We start from the raw sequence: 20,586 nt of genomic DNA, 5'->3' as shown, positions 1-20,586 counted from the left end.
TATATATAAGTTGCCAATTCAACTACATCTGAATTTTGTATGCCTTTTGATGAAACAGAACTGCTCATTAATATGCCTAGAGCTTCATTCATGATGGACTGTATTCTTGGCTTTTCCAATGGCCAATTTGTTGTCCATAAAAAAAATCTCCACAGCTTGTTTTGATACACTGGTAGCTCCTCCAATAATCTTCTTCACCAGATTGCCTAGCTATGGCACTCTGTTGCTGTTTCTTTTTCATCTTCTCAAGGTGGTAATGCAACAATCGATTGTTTCTTTGAGCAGTAGTGTAAATGCTGCTTTTAAGTTGTTTTTTCTTTTTTCAATGACTAGAATATATTGTAATTGTTCATACTTTTGGGAATATAAATAATAAGTTATTCTTGTTTTGTAATTCTAAGATTCTTGTGAAACTTTCTCTCTCTCTCTCTCATCAACAAGAGTAAAGTTGTTCATGCTCTTAATAGAAGTCGTTATGCTCATACTTTTGATGCCTTTTATTGATTACTTAGCCAAACATGCTCTTAATAGGTGTTTTTGTATCTTTGATGACTTATTCTTGTTTTGTAATTCTAAGATTCTTGTGAAACTCTCTCTCTCTCTCTCTCTCTCTCTCTCTCTCTCACAAACAAGAGTAAAATTGTTGTTCATGTTCTTGATAGGAGTCGTTATGCTCATACTCTTGATACCTTTTATTGATTACTTAGCCAAACATGCTCTTAATAGGTGTTTTTGTATCTTTGATGACTCCCTCCTCTTTACCAAAAGCAGTGATTGACAAGGGAACTCAGGTGTTGTTGCGGACTTGTTTTGCCTTGTTCTTTTGAATTAATGGATATCGGTTTTCAAAAAAAAAAAAAAAATTCACAAATTCTCTCTCTTTTATTAGTAACATGAAATATTTCACCTGGTGATCAACTTCAGTTTTAATTCAAAAATAAGTTTCACATGACATGATGAAATGCTATGTGGTAGAAATGATTTAGAAAGATCTTTTACTAAAAATTATTTACGGTTGTAATGAGTTTAGATTTGCACACAAATTTGCGCACAAATCATTCACAAATAAGTTTCTTCACTTTAATCTACCTTTTCCTTTCCTAATTTCCACAAGATAACTCCTTCATTTGTTTATTTGTTTATTTTTTAAATTTTCAACATGATTTGTTCACGTGTTTGAAATTTTGTATGTGTTATTTTTTTATGAATTCTCGTCTTTGATTAGGGTTCTTATTATTTTTTTAGTCAATTAACTATTTGTTATAATATTGCTCTAGCGAGAAAAAATTCCTGTTTCTTTTTTCACTGTGGCTTAAAAAAAAAAAAAACTTCTTTCAGATGAGACTATATTAAGTCACGGCCTTCTCCAAAAAAGATTTAATTATTTTTTCCTGAATGAATATTCTAGCCATAGTTACAAATGATCTGATCCCACCTTCTTTCATATTCCTTTTAACTCATAATATAAGAGTTAATTTTACAGTTAGATTTGATTTTAAATATAATATTTTAATTCATTTTTCTCTAATTTTATTATCTTTTCAAACTAATTTTCCTAACTCATAAATTAATATATACATTATGTATAATTTAATATTATACAATGGTATTTTGAAACAATCATGTCATATTTTGTTTAAATTAACTAATTTATTTTATTTTTTCAGTTTATCTAAATTGGTCAAGTATATATCTTATTTATAATGACCAGAATGATTTTACATTTTAATTTGTATTTTGTGAATGTTCAAAACATCCAGAGGTTCAATTTTAAATTTATTAAATTTAGATTTTAAACATTAATTAAGTATTGAATTTATTTAAATTATTTTCTTACTTTTTTCATATTGATGCCTGGCACAGCCGCACGGTATTGTTCTCCCGGGAATGATAAGGCTCTCTTGCCACTGGTTTGCATAATTAATTATTAATTATCATATTTATTGTAACAAAAAAAAATTATCATATTTAGAAAATTGGCTCAAAAATTAGTTTATTTTCAAAATGAGATTACGATTACCATGCCTGTCTCTCCCGATCGCGCGACACGACCCAAAGATCAGAGACTGCAAGCACCAGCGACCCTCCTCAGTCCATCTCCGCCGTCTCTTGGCTCTGATTCACTTCCACAGCTTATGTTTCTCGCATTTCTCCTTTGTTGAAGCAGCGTTGATGCAATCAGCATTCTTCTTCTAATTTCATCTGAAGATGCCGTTCTCTTCTGCTATGTCAAGGTATGTCTTCCCCCAATCCTCTCTCCTTCTGCAATCTTCTCCCTCTTCCTTCTTTCTTTCTCTCCCTTCCTTCTCCAATCTGCGATTTTGCTTTCATTCTAATTCCAAAAACCCTAATACTAGCCTCCGAGACTCCGTAGCTTCGTTCCATCGCTTGCTCTCCATGAGTCCCCCGCGCTCCATTGTCGAAATTGATGAGATTTTAGGATCACTTGCCAAGACCAAACACTGCACCACTGCTATCTCACTTTATGCACAGGCGGAATTGAAAGGGTTCACACCATCTTTTGTTACACTGAACATTTTGATCAATTGCTACTGTCACATGGGTGGCATGGCATCTGCTTTCTCTTTATTGGGGAAGATTTTCAAGTGGGGATGTCAGCCGAATACCGTAACAGTAAATACGTTGATGAAAGGACTCTGCATGAAAGATGTAGGGCAAGCCCTTGACTTTCACGATGACCTGTTGGTAAAAGGTTTTTGCTTAGACTCAGTTACTTACGGTACCTTTGTTAATGGGCTTTGCAAAACTGGACAAACAAGATGTGCTGTTAAGTTGCTCCAAATGATGGGGGGACGGAAAATTAAAACTTTGCCCGATATCGTTATATATAACACGGTCATTGATGGCCTTTGTAAACAAGGCCTAGTACGTGAGGCATCTAAATTGTGTTATGAAATGATCAGGCGAGGAATATCTCCAGATATTGTTACCTATAACACTTTAATCCATGGTTTCTCCAACACCAACCAATTGCAACAAGCTGTTAGCTTGTTAGATGAAATAGCCATGAAAGATATTAGTCCTGATCTTTATACTTTTAATATACTAGTTGATGCATTTTGCAAAAGGGGGAGGACCATAGAAGCTCAATGTGTCCTTGCTAAGATGATGAAATGTTTTGTAAAACCTGATGTTATTACCTTTAGTTCTTTGATGAATGGTTACTGTATGAGGAATGATGTTAATGAGTCCATAGCAGTGTTCAATAGGATGATCAAAGCTGATTTGACACCTACTGTTTGGAATTACAATATATTGATCAATGCGCACTGTAAATTAAGAAGGATGGATGAGGCCCTAGATCTGTTTAATGAAATGCGCTTCAAAAATTTGCTGCCTAATACAGTCACTTACAGCTCTCTCATTGATGGCTTGTGCAAAGCTAAGAGAATGTCACATGTGAAAGATCTTGTTTATGAGATGCGTTCCAATGGTCTCGCTCCTAATATAATAACCTGCAATATCCTGTTGAATGCATTTTGCAAAATGAATCATCTTGACGAGGCAATTGCATTATAACAACAAATTGTGGACCAAGGAATACAGCCTACAATATATACATACAATATACTAATCGATGGTTTGTGCAAGGGAGGCAGGCTAAATATTGCGCGAGAGATCTTTGAATATCTTGTGACTCAAGGCCATCATCTAGATGTCTACACTTACCACATTATGATAAATGGACTTTGCAAAGAAAGCTCGTTTGATGAAGCATTGGCATTGCTTTCAAAGATGGAAGAGAATGGCTGTCTCCCAGATACTGTGACATTTGAAACACTTATAGTAGGTCTTCTGAGGAAAAATGAGAATGATAGAGCAAGATTTTTTCTTTATGAAATGATTGATAGAGGTCTTCTGCCACGGCAAAACAAGTTCAAAGGCTCTATTTTGTTTAGAGAATGATGGCTTCTTTGTTTGTACTAATTATTGGTCACTTGGTTATGTTTTCAAACAGTATATATTTGATCAGTTTCCAGAATTGATGCTGCATGAATAAAATTGCACCGGTAGAGATAAATTTGTACTTTTAGCTTTATTGTTACATTAATAAAATTTTCTCTTCTAAATTTTATATTATCCAAAATGGCCGCAAAGGGAATGTGCCTAGATAGCACTGCGATGCATCCCAAAAAAAAAAAAAAAACATGTAATTTATTTTTACAGGTATACGGTTTATTTTGGTTGTGTTACAGTATTGTGCGATTTAATGAAATACTAAATAAAGATACTAATAATCAAGGCGCATTTTTAATTAACATATGACCAAAATAATATCGTCATAATGCATATAACTTCACATGATGAGAAGAAATGCACGACACAAGCATTCATGGAAGGGGCCGTAAAGCAAAAATCAGAAATTCTGGCAAAATAATAGTTTCAGTTATACTAACCGGGTTGAGTTTAACAGGAGGGAAAAAAAAATAATTGTTTTTAATTAGAGAACACTTGTGTTTAGTAATAAAAAATGTTTTAGTGAGTTGACCGAATAAAATTTCATTAAATAATTTGAACTAAAATCTGAATCCATGACTTGTATTAAAAAAAAAAAAAAATCTGAATCCATAACTATAGGATTTGTAATCGAATCATAAGAAGAATATAAATTGTTGAAAGATACTCCTCTAGTCCTATTTATAGGACAGAGAGAGAAAATATTTTTTAATTCTATTTGTAGGGTATTGAGAGAAATTTTTTGTGTGGATGTACAATTTTACCCCCTCATTTATTATTATGTTGATTTTATTTACATGAGGTATAATGTATATTAAATAAGAATAAAGTTGAAAAATTATTAAATTTTAAATGAGGGTTAATGAAATTTTAAGGTTTTTCTTAATCTATGTGAAATATGTTGGAAGTATCTTATAAATAGGACCAGAGGAGTACAGGATATTTGTAGGATACGTTTTTTTAACCTAATTGTGGGCTTTTCTACAAATATGCTGATGAGAAGTATTCATCAGAATAGCAAATTAGAAATCGTTAAGTATGAGAATTAGTTTAAATTCATAATCGTTCAGCTTAAAAATGACTTTGTTTTTTTCACCTAATTTGGCATTTATTTATTTTAAATAAAAAACAAAAATTGTTCAAAGGCTGAATGCTTTTAGTTTCTCCTGTGACATTTACTTATTCCCATCTACTACCTTGGATGCTTAATATACGATCAGTCAACTAATCCCTACCTTCGCCATCCTCTTTCGGCCTTACCATTATTTCAGTTGTATAAAGGACAAAAAAGAAATTTTATAAACCAAATATAATACTATTTTCAATCGTTGATATAAGAGTTAATTAAAAATTTAATTTTTTAATATTTATTCATTTTCCTCCCAATTAATCCCATGGTGATTATACATATTAAGAAATTTTTATTCATTCAAATACATAATTAATAAAGATACCTTAGGAAAGACAATATGTAGTTATTATAAATAATTAGCTTAATTAATTTTTTAATAGTTATAAATTAATTATCTAACTTTTATATTAAACACAAGAGCTAGTAATACAAAGTTTTAAAGAGATTCAAAAGAAAACGAACTAAAAGCCCCTAATTGTATTTTTGAGTGATGACCAAACATGTTTTTAGGAAATCTTTTACCAATAATTGTAGTATATAACAAATCTATAGATACCTCCGGCGTAACTGAAGAAAAAGCGATAAATTGATTAAATAAATAATAACTTAAAATTTAATATTTTAACTGGTTAAGTACATAGTAAAATTTGGCAAAAATGGGCAGTAAATATTTGTTACGTGCAACTTTTTGTATTTTTTTAAAAAAATTCTCATCAATTTCAAAACTTTTAATTAAGATTTTACCGAATCAATTTGAATTTTTGAATGCATGCATGAAAAGCAAGACTTCCTTTTTGTAGGTGCAAGATGTAAACTACTTCATAACAAAAAGTTAGATCCCCAACACTGACTTTAACTGATTAAAATTTGAGTAGTCATTTTGGATCAGTGATTAAAAAAAAAACTTATTTTTAATGTAACTTTTGCAAAAATAAGATTAAGTAAAAGTTAAATTGGGTAATTTGATTTGCATTTAGATTGACTTTTATAAAAATTAGTTTGTAAAGTAAAAAAAATATTGTTTAGATTATGATTGAATAAATAAGTTTAATTTGTAGAAGGTAGGAGTGTTTATGGGCAGGGCAGGACTGGGCAGGACATGCCTCCTGCCCGGTGCCGGGCCCGAAAGATGAGCAGGTTGCAAAATACAGCCCGCTGCCCTGCCCTGCCCATAGAAGTCCTAACCATTTTTGGGTTGGGCAATAACCGGCTGGGTAGGGCGGTCTTTCAAGTCCAAATAGTGATACCTTAGTGAAAATTTTTTTAGTTAAAGTAAGGGTATCTTATAACAACTATAAAGAAATAAATACTTGAATAAACAATAAATTCAACAAATCAATAACTTTGATTTGTTGTAAATTGATATATCTTTTAATACAACACTAAAGTGAGCTTGCTTTTATATCTTTACAAGACAACCAACAATGAAAACAAACTAAAAGATACTAAAGCAAATTAGAAAAACATTAAAAAGATACTAAGAAGGAAGAATTACGCATATTACTAAATGTATCTAGGGAAAATGGAAGAGGGGAGAATAATATATATTATTATATATATTATATATCATTATAAGTATTTTTGGAGAAAAAAAGAATTATAAATATATATATATAACAGGCAGGGCCAAACGGGCAGGGCAGCATACCGTGCCCACAGCCCAGCCTTGCCCGTAATATGCCCAGCGCAAAAATGCCCATTTTTCTTTGGGCTGTTTTTTCTGGGCTGAGCAGGGCCATTTTTTTGTGGGCTCGGACGGGCATACTGGATTAGCGGGCTTGATGAACACTTCTAATAGAAGGAGTAAGATGAGTATTACTTTTATTAAATAATAAAAAATATGAAAAATATGAATTTACAAAATATAATAATTTAATTATTATAATAGGAAAAAAATATATTTAATGAATAAAGTATATTTAAATTAGAAATCATAATAATGTGAAAATTCTTGAATCAAATAATATTACATAACATACTCTGTATATTTTATGTAAATATAAAATTAAAAATAATTTTAAAAATTAAAAATATTATAAAAACTGTTAAAAATTATTTTCAGATAATATTAAAAATAAATAACTAAAAACTAATTAGAAAACACAGAAAATATATATATAGAAAAGCTTAAGAACAATATAAATATAACGATAAAAATATCTTTTAATTTTAAAAAGTTACTTCTATATAAATCACAAATAAGTTTTAGATATTTTTATAACCATATTTAAAAAAGTAACTGTTAACTTATAAGTTATAAGACACACAAAAAAAAGGCCTCATCCAAGAGACTGACAAAATATTGAAACTACTGCGTTATTCTTAGGTTTGCATTATTAATTATTATATTTGGAAAATTACAATACCTCTCTCTCCCGATCACGCGACCCAAAAATCGGAGACTCTGAGCACCGGCCACCTTCCTCAGTCCATCTCTGCCTTCTTCTCCTTCGCTGTCTCTTGGCTTTGAATCTCTTTCACAGCTTATGTTTCTCACATTTCCCCGTTGCTGAAGCAGCGCTGATGCAATCAACATTCTTCTTCTAATTTCATCTGAAGATGCCGTTCTCTTCTGCTATGACAAGGTATGTCTTCTCCAAATCCTGTCTCTTTCTGCAAACTTCTTCCTCTTCCTTCCTTCCTTCTTTCCCTTCCTTCCTCAATCTGCGATTTTGTGTGCGTTCTAATTCCTCAAACCCTAATAATAGCCTCCGAGACTCCGTAGCTTCGTTCAGTCGCTTGCTCTCCATGAGTCCCCTGCCCTCCATTGTCGAAATTAATAAGATTTTAGGATCACTTGCAAAGACCAAACACTGCACCACTGCTATCTCACGTTATGCCCAGGCGGAACTGAAAGGATTCACACCATCTTTAGTTACACTGAACATTTTGATCAATTGCTACTGTCTTGTGGGTGACATCCCTTCTGCTTTCTCTTCACTGGGGAAGACCTTCAAGTGGGGTTATCGACCAAATACTATAACAATGACTACGTTGATGAAAGGACTCTGCATGAAAGATGTAGGGCAAGCACTCGACTTTCACGATGACTTGTTGGCAAAAGGATTTTGCTTAAGCCCAGTTACTTATGGAACCTTAGTTAGTGGGCTTTGCAAAACTGGAAAAATAAGATGTGCTGTCAAATTGCTCCAAATGATGGGGACACGGAAAATTAAAACTCTGCCGAATGTCGTTATATACAACGCAGTCATTGATGGCCTTTGTAAAGAAGGGCTAGTAAGTGAGGCATCTAAGTTGTGTTCTGAAATGATCAGGCGAGGAATATCTCCGGATATTGTTACCTATAACACTTTAATCCATGGTTTCTCCATCACCAATCAATTGCAACAAGCTGTTAGGTTGTTAAATGAAATAGCCATGAAAGACATTAGTCCTGATCTTTATACTCTTAATATACTAGTTGATGCATTTTGCAAAAGGGGGAGGACCATAGAAGCTCAATCTGTCCTTGCTAAGATGATGAAATGTTTTGTAAAACCTGATGTTATTACCTTTAGTTCTTTGATGAATGGTTACTGTATGAGGAATGATGTTAATGAGTCCGTAGCAGTGTTCAATAAGATGATCAGAGCTGATTTGACACCTACTGTTGTGAGTTACACCACATTGATCAATGCATATTGTAAATTAAAAATGGTGGATGAAGCCCTAGATTTGTTTAAGGAAATGCGCTGCAAAACTTTGCAGCCCGATACAGTCACTTACAACTCCCTTATTGATGGCTTGTGCAAAGCTAAGAGAATGTCACATGTGAAAGATCTCGTTTATGAGATGCACCGCAATGGTCTCTCTCCTGATATAATAACCTACAATATCTTGTTGGATGCATTGTGCAAAATGAATCATCTTGACGAGGCAATTACATTATATCGGCAAATTGTCGACCAAGAAATACAGCCTACAATATACACTTACAGTATACTATTCAATGGTTTGTGCAAAGAAGGTAGGTTCAGTTTTGCAAGAGAGATCTTTGAATATCTTATGACTAAAGGCCATCATTTAAATGCCTACTCTTACAACATTATGATAAATGGACTTTGCAAAGAAAGCTTGTTCGGTGAAGCATTAACACTATTTTCCAGAATGAAAGAGAATGGTTGCCTCCCCAATTTGGTGACATTTACAACACTTGTTGGAGCTCTGCTGATGAAAAATGAGAATGATAAAGCAGAGATGCTTATTCATGAAATGATAGATAGGGGTCTTCTGAATCAGTGAAAAAAGGGCAAATGCTTTATTTTTGTCTTGTACTTCTATTATGATCGAATAATATGCTTGTACTAATGATGATACTTGCCTATAAAGTTTTTAGAAAATGCTTGTTTCTTCTGATTAAAAGTTATGAGATTATTCCTTGTGATTTCTTTTAAAGAAATTCTGTTGGAGCCATATATGTGATGGAGTTATTTTGCCATCTTGTTGGGATACAATTAGTTATTGGGTAATATGGGTTTGTTCTTTCAGGCTGTAAACACCATGTATCCATACTTATCACGTTGAATGCTTCCCATATTCACACTTATCAGATTGTTGCACTCCTCACTTTACAATCTCTGGGTTTTTGGTACGGAAAAGGATTTATAGTCCTTACAAGAACTTAGCCTTCAACATTTCTGCTAGCCTATATGACACTTCTTGCTGTTCGCATGCTCTTTCATTTGGAACTTGAATTAATTACGGTCTCTGAAAATTTTCGTGAGTGTTTCTGTTGAATTATATATAAGTTGCTAATTCAACTGCATTTGAATTTTGTATGCCTTCTGATGAAACAGAACTGCTCATTAATATGCTTAGAGCTTCATTCATGATGGACTGTATTCTTGGCTTTTCCAATGGCTAATTTGTTGTCCATAAAAAAAATCTTCACAGCTTGTTTTGATGCACTTGTAGCTGCTCCAATAATCTTCTTCACCAGATTGCCTAGCTATGGCACTCTGTTGCTGTTTCTTTTTCATCTTCTCAAGCTGGTAATGCAACAATTGTTTGTTTCTTTGAGCACTAGTGTAAATGCTGCTTTTAAGTTGTTTTTGCTTTTTTCAGTGACTAGAGTATATTGTAATTGTTCATACTTTTGAGAATATAAATAATAAGTTGTTCTTGTTTTTTAATTCTATGATTCTTGTGAAACTCTCTCTCTCTCTCTCTCTCACACACGCACACATCAACAAAAGTAAAATTGTTCATGCTCTTGATAGAAGTTGTTATGCTCACTCTTGATACCTCTTATTGATTACTTAGCCAAACATGCTTATACTTTTAATTGGTGTTTTTGTATCTTTGATGACTCCCTCCCCTTTACCAAAAGCAGTGATTGACAAGGGAACTCAGATGTTGTCGCGGACTTGTTTTGCCTTGTTCTTTTGAATTAATGGATATCGGTTTTCAAAAAAATTGTTCACAAATTCTCTCTCTCTTAGTAATAACATAAAATATTTCAGCTAGTGAACAACTTCACTCTTAATTCAACAATAAGTTTCACATGACATGATGAAATGCTATGTGGTAGGAAGTATTTAGAAAGATCTTTTACTGAAAATTATTTACGGTTGTAATGAGTTTAGATTTGCACACAAATTTGCACACAAATCACTCACAAATAAGTTTCTTCACTTTAATCCCCCTTTTCCTTTCCTAATTTCCACAAGATAACTACTTCACTTATTTATTTATTTATTTTAAATCTTCAACATGATTTGCTCACGTGTTTGGAATTTTATTTGCGTTATTTTTTATGAATTTTCTTGTCTTTGATTAGGGCCTCTTATTATTTTTTTAGTCAACTAATTATTTGTTATAAGATTGCTCTAGCTAGATGGAAATCTAACAAAATAGAAAAAAGTTCCTCTTTCTTTTTTCGTTGTGGCTTTTAAAAAAAAAAAAAAAAACTTCTTTCTTTGAGATGAGATTAAATCAAGTCACGGCCTCCTTCGAAAAAAAGTTAATTATTTTTCCCCCAATGAATATTCTGGCCATAGTTACAAATGATATGATCCCACCTTCTCTCATATTCCTTTAATTCATAATATAAGAGTTAATTTGAGAGTTAAATTTCATTTTAAATACAATATTTTAATTAATTTTTTTCTAATTTTATTATTTTTTTAAAAATTAATTTTCCTAACTTATAAATTAATATATACATTATGCATAACCTAGTGTTATACAATACTCCCTCTGTTCCTTATTATAAAAGACAAATAACCGAAGTACGTTGATAAAAAAAACAGTTAAAATTAGTTAAGAACAATTAATATGTAAAAAGTATAATTTTTTTTTTCTAAAAATGCTCTTATTAAGTAGGAGAGAGAGCATAAGAGAGAATAATTAAATTATTAAAAGAAAGAGAAGTGAAAGGGAGAGAGAGTTTGAGTTAAAGATAATAAATATGGGTAAAATAGCATCAAATGTCTCTTATAATAAGGAACGGAGGGAGTAATATTTTGGAAAGATCATTTTATATTTGTTTAAATTAACTAATTTATTTTATTTTATTATTTTATCTAAATTAGTCAAGTAGTTTTTCAATTAATTTCCCTATATATCTTATTTATAATGGCTAGAATGATTTTTCATAAATTTTCAGTATTTTTTTTTCTGTATATAGCGTATGACTAAGAAAGCCGGCTTTTGTTTTGTGCTAGGTACTGGCTTGCGATATTAATTATTAACTAATTATATTTAGAAAATTGGCCCAAAATTAGTTCATTTTGAAAATGGGATTGCAAATTAAGTGATTTACAATTACAGCCACTCTCTCCCGATTATGCCACAGGATCCAAAGATGAAAAATCAATCGCATACGGTAGCGCCGGCAGCCACCTTCGTCGATCGACCTTCGCGTTCTCCTTCGCTGTCTCATCGCTTTGATTCAATTCCACAGCTTATGTTTCCTGCATTTCCCTTTTGCTGCAGCAGCTTCGATGCAATCGACATTCTTGTTCTAATTTCATCTGAAGATGCCGTTCTCTTCTGCTATGTCAAGGTATGTCTTCCCCCAATCCTCTCTCTTTCTGCAATCTTCTCCCTCTTTCTTCCTTCCTTCTCTCCCTTCCTTCCTCAATCTGCGATTTTGTGTGCATTCTCATTCTGCAAACCCAAGTAGCCTCCGAGACTCCGTAGCTTCGTTCCATCGCTTGCTCTCCATGAGTCCGCCGCCCTCCATTGTCGAAATTAATAAGATTTTAGGATCACTTGCAAAGACCACACATTGCACCACTGCTATCTCACTTTCTGCGCAGGCGGAATTGAAAGGATTCAGACCATGTTTAGTTACATTGAACATTTTGATCAATTGCTACTGTCTTGTGGGTGACATCACTTCTGCTTTCTCTTTACTGGGGAAGACCTTCAAGTGGGGTTATCGACCAAATACTATAACAATGACTACGTTGATGAAAGGACTCTGCATGAAAGATGTAGGGCAAGCACTCGACTTTCACGATGACTTGTTGGCAAAAGGATTTTGCTTAAGCCCAGTTACTTATGGTACCTTAGTTAGTGGGCTTTGCAAAGCTGCAAAAACAAGATGTGCTGTCAAATTGCTCCAAATGATGGGGACACGGCAAATTAAAACTGTGCCCAATGTTGTCATATATACTATAGTTATTGATGGCCTTTGTAAAGAAGGCCTACTAAGTGAGGCATCCAAGTTGTGTTCTGAAATGATTAGGCAAGGAATATCTCCTAATATTGTTACCTACAACACTTTAATCTGTGGTTTCTCTAACACCAGCCAGTTGCAACAAGCTATTAGGTTGCTAAATGAAATAGTCATGAAAGGCATCACTCCTACCCAACATACCTTTAACATATTTATTGATGCATTTTGCAAAAGAGGCAGGACCATAGAAGCTCAAGCTGTTTTTGCTAAGATGATGAAGTGTTGTGTTAAACCTAATGTTGTTATCTTCAATTCTTTGATGAATGGCTACTGCATGAGGAATGATTTTAACGAGTCCGTAGCTGTGTTCAATAAGATGATTAGAGCTGATTTGACACCTACTGTTTGGAGTTACAATATATTGATCAATGCACACTGTAAATTAAAAAGGATGGATAAAGCCCTGGTTTTGTTTAATGAGATGCGCTGTAAAAATTTGCTGCCTGATACAGTCACTTACAACTCTCTTATTGATGGCTTGTGCAAAGCTAAGAGAATGTCACATGTGAAAGATCTTGTTTATGAGATGCGTTGCAATGGTCACGCTCCTAATATAATAACCTGCAATATCTTGTTGGATGCATTTTGTAAAACAAAACTTCTTGATGAGGCGATTGCATTATATCAGCAAATTGTCAGTCAAGGAATGCAACCTACAGTGCGCACATGCAATATACTAATCGATGGTTTGTGTAAGGGAGGCAGGCTAAATATTGCGCGAGAGATCTTTGAATTCCTTTTGACCAGTGGCCATCATCTAGATGTCTACACTTACAACATTATGTTGAATGGACTCTGCAAAGAAAGCTTGTTCGGTGAGGCATTGACATTGCTTTCAAAAATGGAAGAGAACGGCTGTCTCCCAGATGCTGTGACATTTAAAACACTTATAGTAGGTCTTTTGAGGAAAAATGAGAATGATAGAGCATCATTTTTTCTTTATAAAATGGTTGATAGAGGAATTCTGCGACAGCAAAACAAGTTCAAAGGCTCTATTTTGGTCGAATGATATGCTTTGTACTAATGATGATACTTGCCTGAAGTTTTTAGGCCAGTGCTTGCCTCTTTGTTTGAATTCAGCACGATGGTTTTTAGGTGCATTGTTAACTATAATAAATGGTATTTTTAATTATCATAGGTTATTAATAACCTCATTGCCATTGTGTTCCAAGTATGAGGTGCTGCTGTAAAGGTTTTTCTTCTTATTACATCTGTCGTGTGTGCGCGCGTTCATTTGAGAACCATGCATTCTGTATGTAGCTTCTTTCCTTTATGAATGCTAATATTGTCTCCTTTTCGGAATGCATGCTCCTTTGTTTGAATATGGGCAGTGCCCACTTTTAATTGTCTGCGTTACTCATTGTTTACTCATTTAATTATTATCTAATTTGAAACATTGTTATAAACGACTAGGCTAGTGGATTTTCTGGCTTTCTGCTGCTATATGAGTGCATTTTGTTGCCAATAAATTTAACTGCAATGATTAACTAATAATCCCGTCATGCTAAGCTGCAATTTCTATCCTGAATTTGAAATATTTCATGTGCTGCTCATCCATATATAATTGCTACTGGAACAATTTATTTGGGAGGAAGGCTATGAGAGGAGGGGAAGCAGTAATTTCACTTATTTGAAATACTGATCTGGAGACTGCAGCAACAGAACCATATGGGATGATATTGCAGTTTTCTCTTTGTTCTCTGTGTGTGTGTTTTGACAACCACCGGTCCTTTTCTTGCAGTTTTGTTTCTATCTTAATCATTTTGTGTTCTGTATTCATTTCATAATGAGTGAGTTTGCAGGATCACCACTCGTACGTTATGTTGCTTGATTGACACTGCTGATCATTTCTGTTCCATAGACACTATGAATTTCTCCCAGGCAGACAGTGTGTTTCTAGAGTTATCAACTGATCTTTTTATATTTATTAATTCTATTTCTAGGTTAGTGATCATGCGTATGCAATTGTTAACTAAATGGTGAGAGTGAGATTGACGAAGTCTGATGTTTCAATTTACTATGATTGAATTATATTTCAATTCAGAAACGAATGTTTTGGTTTCCTATTTTGCAAGACATCACTTCACATATACCATTGTAGCTCTACCGGTTAGTGATGCAAAGTCTTGAAGTGGGAAAATTATTTGGTTTGGCTCACGCAGTTTTTGACTCAATTTTTAAATTTTGATTCGATTAAAACTTAGTCAGATTGTCAGATTGTTTCGCCCCTCTATATACTTCCAACACTCACAGTTGTCAGATTGTTTCACCCCTCTATTTAGCCTTCATGATTTCCGCTAGCCTTTATGACACTTCTTCCATCTCACATACTCCTTTACTTGGAACTAAAATTAATTATGGTCTCTTTGAAAATTTTCTTAAGTATGGTTCTGTAGACATATATATTAGTTGCTTCTTGAATTTCACAAGCACTAATTTAACTTCATTTGAATTTGTATGCTTTCTGGTGAAACAAATATACTCCTTAATAACTTAGACCATTCCTGATGGACTGTATTCTCGGCTTCTACAATGGCTAATTTGTTGTTGACCAAAAATCTCCTCAACTTGCTGTATGTTCTGGCAGTTGCTTCAGTAATCTTCTTCACAGATTGCCTACCTATAGCATTCTGTTGTTGCTGTCTTTGCACCTTCACAAGCTAGCAATCCAACATTTGATTGTTTCTCTGAGCACTAGTTTAGATGCTGCTTTTAAGTTCTGAGTTATTAAATATATTGTAATCGATACTTTTGAGAATCATGAAGGTTGCTCTTGTTTTCTTTGACTGCAGAAAGTTACTTAAACTCCTTCGCATATAATATACATGCATATAATCATTTAACAATTTGATCGAGCGCAAATTGAACAATCCAACTATCAATTGCATGTCCTATTAATATAATGAAGTTATGTTCAATAACAACGAAATATAATATGATATAATAATAACTAACGAATAACCCATATCAAAACATACCATACTGATCCTACAAGTCACGATAACAATATTATTTATGAAATAACTTAATTTAGAATGATAATGTTATAAATGGATTAAGTTGGGAAATATAAAATACTCCAACAGGTTCTTTTAATAATGAAGGATCCTACATTATCTATATGACATGTTTTATTTAAAACATCAATTTCTTCATCTAGTATTCTTAATTGATTCCAAAACTTTTCTAACTAGTTTGTATGAAGTTGTTATTGGATGCTTTTTCATTGCTAAATTGATTCCCTTATATATGGTTTTCTCATCACAAGTCTTAAAAACGTATGTTGAAATGATATGAGATCCTAAAGGTTAACAAGTATATATTTTTATTACTTCGAATTGATGTCATTGTTATAAGAGTGTAGGGCGAAATAAAATAAAAGAATAATTAATAGAATGAAGCCAAATGGAACAGTAATTTTGTAAATGATATATTTATTTAAGATTAAAAGATATACATTTTACAAACTCATTGAATTTTCTTTTTTTAGTTGTTATAATTTTTTTAACTATATATATTAATTCACATATTCATAATTTGTTTGTAAGCATAATAACGTTAGTGGTTGATGGTATAACTTTCACACTAACATACATTTAAAATAATTTTGCCACAGATAAATAAAATGAAAATCAGTCAATTAAATTATATATTATATATAGATGTCAAAAAAAGTTTGAGTGTAATAATTTTTTTTATTTTGATGTTGATAAAAAATAGACTTTACTGCATCATATTTTTGAAAAACTTCTTTCATTTAGAACGCTTGCTATAGCTGTTTCAATGAAAAATGAGCATGATAAAGCAAAGATGCTTATTCATGAAAATCAAGGTCTTCTGAAGCACTAAGATAATGTCAAATGCTCTATTTTTATCCTGTACTTCCTCTTATGAATTGTGATATTTCCGTCAAGTGGTTGGAAAATGCTTACTTCTTAAAGTTAATCAATTACTCCTCATTTTATAATCTTAGCTTCCATTTGATATGAAGCGTTGGGAATTAGAGGTAAGAATTAGGATTGAGATTAAGAAACCTGTTAAAAAAAAGTGTTTATTATGAGGGTCCCTCAAGGTGATCAAACAAGAGGAAGAAATACTGTTAAAGATTTGATGCTTTGCCATTTGAAGATTTGTTATAATTGTAACAAGAAGAAATTGTGTTGATTTGATTATTCTATATTTTATGTTTGTATTTCAGATAATTGGGATTGATTTATGTATGTTTGAAATTTGTTAAAAATACGGACTTCTTAACAGCTTTCAAATCATACCAAGTTAAGTTTAGGCTGAACAAAAGTCCCATCACAGGTCGAATGTGAGGCTCAAGCCAAAAGGTTTCAACAAAAGCCTAGCCTATTAAAGGTCAAACCTAATTTAGCCTAGCCTATTTCTACCCTTGATGAGGAATTTTGCTTGTTATTTGGGATTAGGCAAATCCATGTAAGTGGGTTTGGGCAGTACTATTAAAGAGGTGGTATTTGTTAAATAGATCTTGTATGTGTTGCTTTAAGTCCTGCCTGCATCACTAAATTGATATTTTCATGCCAATGAAGATACTACAGGGTTTAGTACTAATTGCAATGAAGAAGTTTTACGGAGATTGCTCATGCCGTGGAGTTATAAAAAATGTAAAAGGGGGAGTTGGGTGATGGGTTTCTGCCAAAAAAGATGGGTGAAGTCAGTGCCTTAATAACCGAAGTTAAAAAAAGAGAAGTTTGTAGACATTGAATTGTCAGTTTTATCTTTCCAGATTTCGAAAACCTGGACAAGCTTTCTATGTCGTTATAAAATATTTATTTCTTTCTCTTTGTGGTTGTCTTTCATGATCCTTGAGGTTCATGGACCTTTGGTGAGGTTTTAAAATGCTATATTTAGTTCTAAATATAAGACCTAATTTGTATATTTAAAACCGGTGATATTTTAAAACAAATTAGGTTTTTTTTTTTTTAAGTGATTAAGAGAATGGTTCATTTCTTGCTACTCGGCAAATCTAACTTTGTTCATGTAAGAATTGGACTCTCTAAAATAGAAGAGGGGTCGTTTCTCTGTTTTCTTTTTTTTTTTAATATTAATATTGGCACCGATACTTACTTATATTAATGATTATTTAAACTCTTTAAAAAAGAAAAAATTACTGAGGATTTGCAGTCAAACCCATTTCTTTTTGAAAATTCAATGAAAGCTTCCATTAGGTTTAACAAAATTCATATCTGGATGGCTATGCCTCTTGCCAAGCCGAAGTGCAATAAAAACGTTTTATTGTATGGTATTATATTTTTAGGGAAAATTAATCTCACAAATCCTTATCATTTAACTTATTCTGAATTAGCTTTTCTTCTCTCTTTACTGGCTCCTCCAAATGATCTCCGTTAAAGACATCACTCAAATGATGCCAATTGCGAGATATTTCTCTGATCTGGTCCTATTTATAAGTAATTTTTAACATATTTTACATAGATTAAAAAAATCTTAAACTTCATAAACTCTCATCTAAAATTCAATAACTTTTCATCTTTATCTTTATTTAATATACAGTATACCTTATGTAAACAAATTTAACACAATAACAAATGAAAAATAAAATTATACATTTTTATAAAAAATTTCTCTTAGTACCTTATAAATAGGATAAAAAAAACTTCTCTTTCTATCCTATTAATAAAACTAAAAGAATATGTGGCTTAGAAAATATGACCCTACATCTTGGAGACTCGCCTTTTCAGTTTCTAGACTTCAACACCTCTCCCTCCCTCCCTCCCTCCCTCTCTCTCTCTCACTCACCCTTTCAGGTTTCAAACGTCATGTATCCATACGTACCATGTTGAGAATACTTTTCTTATTCACACCTATCAGAATGTTACAATCCTCACTTTACAATCTCTGGGTTTTGGTACGTAAAAGGATTTATAATCCCTACAAGAACTTAGCCCTCAACATTTCTGCTAGCCTATGTATGACCCTGTTATTCACATACTCCTTTAACTTATTGGCATCTAAAATTGTTAGAACCAATGTTTTGATGATAACAATATTAGCAAAGAACTTACTTTGCAGGGAAACGAAGTTTAATTAATTCGTGAAAAGTGTTCCATAAAGCTTACTGTCCGCAAATATGTTTCAAAAAGCCGTTTTATTGGTTCAAAGTTTTAAACATTTCATCTAGTACTAAATATTTGAATCGTATGAATCCGAAATATGAACAATGTCAAAAAGGTCTTGTTATTTAGCCACATATGTATCTTGCCTGTTTTAGTAACTGACTCAAATATATTGAAAATATATATCGAAAGTCGTTTTCAACTCCAAGTCTATTTGAGTTGGTTTCAAAGTTCTTCATTATATGTTTGAGTAGTCAGCTGGAATATATTCAAAATAGAAATCAAGTTAAAAGTGACTCCGATTCTATCTGAGTCAGACAAAACTTTATACGTTATAGCTGGTTTTAAAGTTCTTTATTGTACGTTTGAGTGTTCAACTTAAATATATTCAAGATAGAAATCAAGTTAAAAGTGACTCTAGTTCTATTCGAGTCAGACTGAGTTTTATATGTTGTATTTTCGTTGGCTAAATCTAATAAATTACAAATATATTCCAAGTCATTTTTGACTCCCTTTCTATCTGAGTTTTATATTGAAGAAATACTTTATTGGATTTGAAAAATATCCTTAAAATTGTTTCTAAGAAGAGTGTTTTATTAAAAGTCATTTTTAGAATATATTAAAACACTCTCTACAGTGTATTGAGATCTAACAAGAAGATTAAGAAGAAAAGTATTTCATCAAATAGCATTAAATTGAGCCGACTATTTCAGATTCATGCTTCAACAAGAAGTTTTATTTAATACTCTTACCCACCATACACAAAAGTTTTAATGGAAATATTACTTTGTCTAACGGACCAATTCAGAAGAAAGACACCAAATAAAAGAATGTATTGAAGGAAGAAGAAGAGAACAAGAAGTGAGTGAGAAAGAACTCAATATACAAAAAGAACATTCTTTACGACATTCTTTGAAAAATTTATTGAGCCTGTATGTTTAGCATTTACTCTGTTAAGACAGAGAATATTACAATCCATTGTTGTACTCTTTCATTTATTATTTATGGGGTGTTTGGATACCCCAATAATCACTTCTCAGAAGCATTTTTTCACAAATCGAGGTAAACTCTTTCACATATTTACCTTGTATATCCTAAAAGCAGTTCTGAAACTATGGTTTTGATCTTATTCAAACACTTTTTTAGAATCATGGGATTCTGAGAAGGATTTATTCTCGTGTGTTGTAAGAGGGAGTTATTACCTCGGGTATTAAGGCGTTACCTCTAATATAGAGGTGGTTAATGTGCTGTGGAACCAAGAGCATATTAAATCTTCAGGATATAGTGAAATTCTTGAGTGGAACTTGAGAAACAGACGTAGGTCAAATTAGACCAAACTAATATAAATCCTTGTATGTATTTTCTCCTCCTCTTCCTCCAAATAATAAAGAATATTTTCTCCACTCTACTCTTGTTATATTAGTTAATTTTATTATTTTACCAATTGTAGATCTTTATTAATACCCAATTCACCCCGTGTTAGTGGAAATTTTCTTAAGGAGTGCTGTGGAAATATAAATCAGTTGCTTTTTGAATTTCTCATGCACTAATTCAACTACATTTGGATTTTGGGTGCTTTTCGATTGAAAAAAAAAAAAAAAGAACTGCCCATTAATATGCTTAGACCTTCATTCATGATGGACTGTACTCTTGGCTTTTTGCAATGGCTAATTTGTTGTCTATAAAAAATCTCC

At 32.5% G+C, this 20,586-nt stretch overlaps 3 protein-coding genes across 4 annotated transcripts; all 3 read left to right on the top strand.

Annotated features, from left to right (window-relative positions):
• The first annotated feature begins 2,208 nt into the window (after nt 1-2,208).
• On the top strand, nt 2,209-3,684 carry LOC114715644 (pentatricopeptide repeat-containing protein At1g12775, mitochondrial-like). The gene has a single exon (XM_028900505.1). The coding sequence runs from the start codon at nt 2,209-2,211 to the stop codon at nt 3,538-3,540; it is 1,332 nt and encodes a 443-aa protein (XP_028756338.1). The 3' UTR covers nt 3,541-3,684.
• Nucleotides 3,685-7,635: 3,951 nt separating this feature from the next.
• Nucleotides 7,636-9,505, top strand: LOC114715707 (pentatricopeptide repeat-containing protein At1g62930, chloroplastic-like). The gene is made up of 2 exons (XM_028900581.1): nt 7,636-7,695; nt 7,819-9,505. Exons 1-2 carry the CDS (start codon nt 7,670-7,672, stop codon nt 9,350-9,352), a joined length of 1,560 nt encoding a protein of 519 aa, XP_028756414.1. The 5' UTR covers nt 7,636-7,669; the 3' UTR covers nt 9,353-9,505.
• A 2,392-nt stretch (nt 9,506-11,897) lies between these two features.
• On the top strand, nt 11,898-14,741 carry LOC114715569 (pentatricopeptide repeat-containing protein At1g12300, mitochondrial-like). 2 transcript variants are annotated; one of them, XM_028900441.1, is made up of 2 exons: nt 11,898-12,116; nt 12,237-14,741. In XM_028900441.1, the coding sequence occupies exons 1-2, from the start codon at nt 12,091-12,093 to the stop codon at nt 13,801-13,803; spliced, it is 1,593 nt and encodes a 530-aa protein (XP_028756274.1). In that variant the 5' UTR covers nt 11,898-12,090; the 3' UTR covers nt 13,804-14,741. The 2 variants fall into 2 exon arrangements, with proteins under 2 accessions (XP_028756274.1, XP_028756266.1); XM_028900433.1 differs by having other exon boundaries at nt 11,936-11,983; nt 12,046-14,741.
• Nucleotides 14,742-20,586: the final 5,845 nt, after the last annotated feature.

Source organism: Neltuma alba, unplaced genomic scaffold, assembly GCF_004799145.2.
Source record: "Neltuma alba isolate B1F8T4 unplaced genomic scaffold, ASM479914v2 tig00002026_pilon, whole genome shotgun sequence".
In the NCBI taxonomy this organism is placed as follows: Eukaryota; Viridiplantae; Streptophyta; class Magnoliopsida; order Fabales; family Fabaceae; genus Neltuma; species Neltuma alba.
Note: the sequence above shows the minus strand (reverse complement) of the source record. Positions and strands in the feature narration are given on the sequence as shown.